This window comes from Etheostoma cragini, chromosome 23 (genome assembly GCF_013103735.1).
Source record: "Etheostoma cragini isolate CJK2018 chromosome 23, CSU_Ecrag_1.0, whole genome shotgun sequence".
Lineage (NCBI taxonomy): Eukaryota > Metazoa > Chordata > Actinopteri > Perciformes > Percidae > Etheostoma > Etheostoma cragini.
In genome coordinates this window covers 17,443,616-17,451,959 of record NC_048429.1, presented here as the reverse complement: position 1 = coordinate 17,451,959, position 8,344 = coordinate 17,443,616, and the positions used below count along the sequence as shown (strand labels likewise).

Below are 8,344 nucleotides of genomic sequence, written 5' to 3'. Positions count from 1 at the left end.
CACAATTACCAATAAAGTGGATCTTATCTTGTCTTATCTAAGATGTTCTGCCCTAGGAATATCACAGGATTGTAAAACTAACCTCAGAATCTAGATGCCTAGATCATTCAGAAAAAAGGATCGGAGCCATAGTAACCAAAGAAAATACTACTGTTAATCTGTCATTCCCAAAAGTTATTGATACTGCATTTAGGAAATACTTTTCCATAGATGAATACCCAATGGTATCTGTAACACCACCTCACCTCTGTAGTAAGGGGCCTGTGACTTAGTATTAAGTAGCAGAATTGTTGGTGTCTTTCTAGTTAAATAGTTCAGTGTTTCCCCCACTCTGAAAAAATGATGTCACAAACAAAGTTTGCAAAGTAGAATAAAGTGAAATTGCACTGAAAGGGTGTCAGGCACCCCTAAAGCTCTGATCCTAGAATCACTCCTGGAGTGGTACACACGTCACACACAACGTCTTCCACATGTCAGATTCGCAGCAAAATATGTAAATGCATTACATTCCTCTAACCGATGCCAGATTTTGTTTTTAAAAAAGGCCTTGCAACAAACAAAGTGACCATCCTTCCATCACCTCGCTGTGCTCTGTTTAGCACAGTGCTGATTGATGGAAGCTTCCGGGCAGGAAGAGACACGTCTTCTGCACCAGCTGCAGCAAAAAACCTACAGAGCTTGCAGCCGGCGCTGCTGTTTGCTTTAGCAGGGGCTCCTCCGGCCCCATCCCCGTTGCTGAATTATTGAGATACAGAACACAGACACACACACACACACAGAAAAAGGAGTGAACTGGCAGGCTCTTGGTGTACACTGCAGTGTGAGTGGGTGGTTTTGTTTCACAACGATTGACATTTCAAGGCTCTTTACTCAGTTTTGAGGAAGCTGCAAAAAACATTTTTGTTCAGAAAATCCATACACACAAACTGGATCTACAAAGAAAAAGGTTTTTTTAAATGATTGTTATGGTTTATAACAACCAGGTGAACTCCTTATTTTAACAACTTCATTCCCCCAGGCTATATTCAATATACTGTCTGATTTTGGCTTACATTTGCACTATTTATTTGTATTACTGTATTGTATATGTTACATATTTTGTATCTTTTTAATTTACACCATAGATTTCTTATTTTGTTTCAGTGCTTGCGGTGGTGGTAACTGTTTGGTTTCTGTAAATAACATCACAGAGTACCGTCTAGACCTGCTCTTTTATGAAAAGGGCGTTGAGGTAACTGTTGTTGGGATTTGACGCTACGTAAATAGAATTAAATTGAATTGTATATTTCATTTCATGCTTGTTGCAAGTGTCCTTGTTGTGGGTTGGAGAGAAACGTATTTTCAATTGCTGTTCAAACGTTTGGCACATATTGCAGAATTGACAATAACAATTGACTTAGCTTGACTTTTGGTCATCTATGGAGCTTCAAAAAAAGCAAACAACAGACCCCGGAGGGTGGGGGCTGAGGGGTGGGAGAGGGCTTTTGTTCTGTTCAGTTTGTGTTTTTCTGTTCTGCATGTCTGCATATAAAAAAAGATTGATCTAAAAAAGTAAAAGAAAAGATGCACACAACATATTAATTGAGCACACAAGATAATAGATCCCCATCTAGTTCATATCTCGATATTAGATTCATATCTAAATCACGCAAGTTATTTTAAGATAACAACTTGTGTCCACAAGGTAATTATACTGTATTTATGGAGAAACTACTAACTTCTCCACACAAGCTATTTTCTAGTGCAAAGTAGTTAAAGTCCAGGGGTGGAAGTAACTAATTGCATGTACTCTCACTGTTGTAAGTAAGTAATGTCTGTACTGTACCAACATACTGTGCTTTATTTAGGCTGTACAGCCCAGCCTGCCAGATCTGACTGCTTTCATCATTCAGTTTGAATTCAAATCTAGGAACAGTTGCAGCTTGTTTATTTCTGCTTGTATAAGTAAAACAGATGGCTGCAGTTACAGTAGGCTGCAGGCTTATACATATATGGGCAAATAATCACAGTTTCAAATTTAAATTCCACTGAATGGCCATCACACTAGCTGCATATGAGCGACAACTTTAACCTTAAAGTCCAAAGTGACAACAAGTGGGATCTTGCATCGAATGGCACTTATATAACGCTTTCATACCATCAGGGGTAGAGCAGTCGCCCGCCAATTGGAAGGTTGTTGGTTTGATTCCTGGCCCTGCCATCCCATGTCCAAGTGTCCATTGGCGAGACACTGAATCCTGAGTTTCCCCTGATGCTGCGCATCGGAGTGTAAATGTGTGTGTGATGAGCCTGTGGCACCTTGTACGGCTGTCTCAGCCACAGAGTATGAATGTGTGTGAATGGTGAATGGTTCCTGTACTATGTAAAAGCTCTTTGAGTAGTCGTTGAGACTAGAAAGGCTCTATATAAATACAGTCCATTTCTATTTACACACACACAAAGCCACCCAAGTCAAGGGCCCAGAACTGTGTGGGCATTTAACACTTTGAGGTCTAACGGCATTTTTAGTTTTTTTTTTTAATTCACATTTTAAGTATATTTGCACCTAACCGGATACACATGTGTTTCATATGAAGATGTTCAGAGCAAACTGAGCTTTCTGTACAATGGGGCAAATGTGTTCCAGAGCAATCTATGAAGAGAAAAAAGCTGAAAAGTTGATGTTCACCTTTTTGAAATTTCTCAAATCTCTAAACTTGTTTTGGTGCTTGAAACGAGTTTAGAAAAGTCTAGAAGAAAAGTACACATGTAGCGTAATATATGAATGAAATAGTAAATAAATGCCAAATGTTGTAATATTTCTTTTTGAGCTGGAGTGTTGCCGAATATCGCTTGGACTCACCAGTGCGTCTTTTGTCCTCAAAGGGTTAAATGTTAATGCACTTAATTCTTTGATAAAACATCCTGCTAATAAGCTTTAAGCATATAGATAAAGAGAAAAAGTAAGGCAGTAACATTCACATTACATTTTATAAATGAATTACTTTTATATTAAAGTTCTTTTGATTGCAATACCAGACTGGTCACAAACAAAGCCACATGTGCAAAACTCTAACTTGAGTCTGCACTACCAACAGTCACCTGAGTCTACTGCAGAACTCATTCACAGCAACACAACTCTTCACACACACACACACACACTCACACACACACACACACACACACACGTCTCAGAACAACCCTTACTGAGACAACACACACTGTCATTCAGAACACACTAAGAGTAAAAACACTGGCATCAAACACCAAGACAGACATTACACACTTTTTATCAAAAAGACAGCGGAAGACATGAAAGGGGAGAGAGCATCCGGGCGCCCACAAACCTTTCATCTTTACAGCTTATAATTATTATATAGTACTTTTTTATTTGAGTAAAGTATTTTTGTGCTCTTTCCGCCCTTATTTAGCTCACAGAGGATGAATCCAATACAATCAACTTCATCAAGTGGTAAAGCCAAACGTTGAGCCTGAAAAAGCTGCTTCATGTGATGTTACAACGGCTGTAATCATCAGTATATCATCAGTGTCTCACTCCGGTAATAATGGAGTTGTTAGAGAGTGCACGCTGAATGAATGTATCTAGACGTTATTTGCTTGTCATCCCTGCTTCAACAACTCCAAATTCTGCAAACACCTCCCAACCTGAGTGACAAACAATATTTGGAATAAAGTGATGAAGCAAGCGTAAGAGAAAAATGGAAGAAGAAGAGGTTATTATCCGAAGCTGAGCACGTCATTGTCCTTCCAGAGGACGCCTCCTTGCTCTCGTCTCTGGCTGGCTAAGCCAATAAACATCCAATTTTCCCTCGGGTTTGTCATGAAAGCGGCTGCTGATTGCGCTCTGGGAGCGGCTAATTTATCAATTTATGGAGATGGAAAAATCTCTTTTAAGGGTTTAGGAGACAGGAAGGAGGACGAGATGAGCTCTTGCAAACGTAAAGTTGTAAATTAGTGGTGCTGCAGCGCGGGCGTCGCAACTGCGGGAGAAAGCAAGGACAAATACTTTTAACTGAGGACACCTAACCTCTGGACTCTGCTCTTGATTAAGCGATAAAAACTGAGTTGTAATAGTGTTGCATATATGTTATTTTCTTCTTACACTACCAGGTAGGTACAGTATATGAGCTCAGTGACATTTTACAGTTTAAAAAAGCTTAGAAGAATATTTGGATGGTGCAACAAGGTAGGCCTGCTTTAGCCTGGAAATCCAGACACAAATCGGAAAAATTAATGGTCTGGCATTGAGTAATAAAAGTCGCCCATCTCGAGCGGTACCAAGCGTACACCCATGCACACATCTGGATGTCTGTGTGTGTGTGTGTGTGTGTGTGTGTGTGTGTTGTCCTTACCACGGTAGTAAAAGAGGCACATGTCGCACAGAACAAACCACCTCTTCTTCCACAGCTTCATGCCTGTGCTGTCCTGCAATGGTCAAAGGTCACACACCATCAGTCAGTCAAAGTGGAGTCATTGCAGCATACGACACACACAAACACACAAACACACACACACACACACACAGCCTCTTCTTTGATCTCCCTTCACTTCCCCTCTTCCTGACACTCTCGCTGTCTCTCCCTCTGGCTGCTTCTATTAACCAGCTTCTATATTCCCCTCTGAGACAAATTGCTCTGTTTTATCTCTTCATAAGGCAATGACAAAATGCCTCTGTGCTGCTCAGGGCGAAGGCCTGTGCTTTGCTCTCTATGCGGCAATACCACATTTCTTTGAGACTGTTCGCTCCGAGTTTGAAATGCGTGGCGTTTGGCCACAGATCCCGAGGTTAGGAGATTTGGGTAAACACGGCTGACATTTCTTGTGCGAGGGAGCACTTTGCCTGACAGGCCTGAGGGGAAGAGAGGAGGTTATGCTCGCGTGAAGTGAATTGATTCTTGCCTGGATGTGAATACAGTGAGCAGCAGCACAGGGGCTGAGGCTGAGATGGAGGGAATGGATAGCTGAGCTGAAGAGTGTTTGATGAGGCTGTCGTCAGTGGTCCGCAGACCATTTGGAAAACTGACCCAGAGTAGATGTCTGTGGGGCAAAGAAAAGTGCTCAACTTGCAAAGAGTGGGTGGAAAAGTAATGACAGAACAAGCTGAGCCCCAAGCTAGGTTAGCTTACTAAGCCCTGCAGCAATTCCTCAATTCCTCAGAACCCTTAGGCTGCTGCAGGAGTTAATGTTTCCAACCAAACCCAACTAAAACTACTTTTGAACGTACACATGTTCCACCAAAACAAGTTCCTTCCTAAAACTATTTAGCAGCGGCACCGTGTCTCCGTCCGGCGCTTAGCAACGCCCAAGACAACTGGGATTAGTTTAAAGAAATGGCAATAAACCAGAGCATGTTTTTCTCCCATTAGTAATGCTGTGGGGACTAGTCAGACCCTCGTCCTCCGCAGCACTGTAGAGAAGGGTCTGGCACTGTCATGGTTGGGGTTCAGCTGGCCGTGAGTTTTATTTTTCCCTGCATTTTTCTCCTGTCCTGTTTTCTGTTTTGTTTCTCCCTCTTCCTCCCCCTTGCCTGTCCGAAGTCAGCTGATTGCCAACACCTGCCGCCAGTCTCCCAGCAGCAATCATCTCCTCCACACCTGCCTGTCATCACCTGCTACCGTCAAGCACACCTGCCTGCCATCTTCATCATCCACAGTATTTCAACCTCGGCCCTGCTCTCACTCTTCACCTGATCGTTGCTTCCGCTACATGGTAATCTCTCCCTCCGGTCAGCTGGCTTCGGACCCCGGACCCTCTCCCTCGGCGCCCCCTCTTCATCCCGGCTCTTTGTGTCAGCATCTCCGCCAGCCACACTCCAGTCTTCACTTCTCTCCTCGGTTTCTCCTCGTGCCTGCATCTCCCCCCGACTCTCCAGCCTTGGCTCCTCGGTCCCCCGCCGCATCCTTGGTCCCAGTTACCCCTACAGCCCTCCGGTCCTCTGCTTCAGCGTCCCACGTCCGCCTCCTCACTTCCCCCCTCTCTCTCTCCCCCCCGTTTGTGCATTAAACCTGTTCTCTGTGAGCTGTGCTTTTGAGTCTGCCTTTCTGTCTCGTAACAGAACGATCAGGTCAACATGGACTCAGCCGGCTCACCCCCACCCCCCGATCCTTCACCTTCACCCAGGGACTTGCGACCTACGCCGTCGCCTCCCAGGGGACGCTCCTCGGCCAGCCCACCGTTTGGGTAGGCTGCTCCCGCCTCCGGGCGACTCTCTTCCTTCCACTAACCTCACTTCGCCTGATCCTCACGTTCACACCCTACCGGTGAATTCGGTCCGTCACCCCCCGTAGAAACACCTGTATCCACACCTGATAAATTTTCCGGGGTTATGGGTACGTGCGAGGGGTTCCTAGGGCAGTGTTCCCTTGTGTTTGAGAGACAGCCATTAACTTTCCGCTCCGACGAGGCTAGGGTGTGTTACTTGGCAGGTTTACTCCGCGACCGCGCTCTCTCTTGGTACACCGTCGTGAGACAGGGCAGGCCCAATCTCCTCTCCTCATTTCCTGCTTTCGAGGAGGAGATGAGGAGAGTTTTTGATCACCCCGTGCTGGGCCTAGAGAGAAGTTCTCGCCTTTTGTCTCTCCGGCAGGGAGACCGCAGTTTCGCGGAGTATTCTATTGACTTCCGCATCCTGGCCGCCGACTCGGGGTGGAACAACCAGGCCCTCTGCAGCGCGTTCCTGACAGGCCTCAGTGACCGACTTAAGGACCTGTTGGCCACCAGGGACGAGCCGGGGGACCTGGAGAGTCTGGTCAGCGCAGCCATTGACCTGGACAACCGTATCCGGGAGAGAGAGAGAGAGCGCAATACGCGCGGCTCCTCCTCTGCCCGGTCTAGTCTGCCTCCGCCCAGGGTCTCTGTTCCCTCGCCGTCCCAGCCCCGTCCCGTTGCTCCTCCGCCCTTGCCCGTAGTCCCGCCTGCTGCCGAGTTCATGCAGCTAGGTAAGGCCCGCCTGTCCCCAGAGGAACGTGAGCGGTGCCGCCGAGCTGGTCTTTGCTTGTATTGCGGCGTTTCCGGTCACTTCCTCTCTGCCTGTCCCATTCGGCCAAAAGAGCCGGCTCGCCAGTAGCGGTGGGAGCTCTGGCGGGCCGAACCTCTCCCAAAAACCGCGTGTTACTTGAGGTCTCCCTGTCTTGGGGGGATGTCACCGTTCCTCTGGGGGCGCTCGTCGACTGCGGTGCTGACGAGAGCTTTCTTGATGTCGATCCTGCTCGGCAGTTAGGCATTGCTCACATCCCTCTTGACACCCCCCTCCACGCCTCTAGTCTTAACGGTCAACACCTCGCCACCATCACACACCGCACTCCCCCGCTCTCGCTTCTCACCTCTGGTAACCATCATGAGTCACTGTCCCTCCACCTTATCTCCTCCTCTCCTACTCCCATCGTTCTCGGTTTCCCCTGGCTTGCCGCGCACAAACCCAACGTGGACTGGGCGCGGGGAAAAAATCTGAAATTGGAGCACTGCATGTCATTCTTCCTGCTTATTGTCGGCACCCGCCCCCGCTAGTCCGTCAGCTGCTAGCAAGCGTCCCGATCCTCCTGACCTGTCCTTGGTTCCTGCTGAGTACCACGACCTGGCCTTGGTGTTCAACAGGGACCAGGCCATGTCTTTGCCCCCCCACCGTCCCTTTGACTGCTCCATAGCCCTCCTCCCGGACGCCCCCCTGCCTTCGGGCCGCTTGTTTAAACTATCTGGTCCAGAGAGAGAGGCTATGGAGCAGTACATTAAGGAGTCTCTCGCTGCGGGCATCATCCGCCCGTCATTGTCGCCGCTTGGTGCTGGCTTCTTCTTCGTGGCCAAAAAAGAAGGCACCCTCCGTCCTTGCATAGACTACCGGGGGCTTCACGCCATTACTATACGCAATAAGTACCCGTTGCCCCTGATGGATTCTGTGCACGAATCCCTCTCCCGGTCCACCATATTTACTAAATTAGACCTTAGGAATGCGTATCATTTGGTTCGGATCCGGGGGGGGGATGAATGGAAAACCGGGTTTAATACCCCCTTGGGCCAATACGAATACCTTGTCATGCCTTTTGGGCTCACTAATGCCCCCGCTGTGTTCCAAGCCCTGGTCAATGATGTTCTGCGCGATTTCCTGCACCGATTTGTCTTTGTCTACCTTGACGATATTCAGATTTTTTCCCGCGACCCAGTCCAACACACAGAGCATGTCCGGTTGGTGCTGCAGCGGCTTCTGGAGAACAGACTTTTCGTCAAGGCGGAAAAATGTGAGTTCAGTGCCCCTTCTGTCCAAATCCTAGGTTTTGTTATTGAAAGTGGTAGGCTTAGAGCCGATCCCGCTAAGATTAAAGCCGTTGTAGACTGGCCCGTTCCCACATCT

The 8,344-nt window shown here is 47.3% G+C and overlaps 1 protein-coding gene across 1 annotated transcript in view; it reads right to left on the bottom strand.

Annotated features, from left to right (window-relative positions):
• The window catches only part of LOC117939089 (pleckstrin homology domain-containing family A member 5-like), a 236,663-nt gene that overhangs the window by 53,617 nt on the left and 174,702 nt on the right, over positions 1-8,344 (bottom strand). Inside the window, exon 9 of the mRNA XM_034864135.1 lies at positions 4,353-4,425. Within this exon, the coding sequence (XP_034720026.1) occupies positions 4,353-4,425 (73 nt within the window). The remainder of the gene's footprint in view (positions 1-4,352; positions 4,426-8,344) is intronic.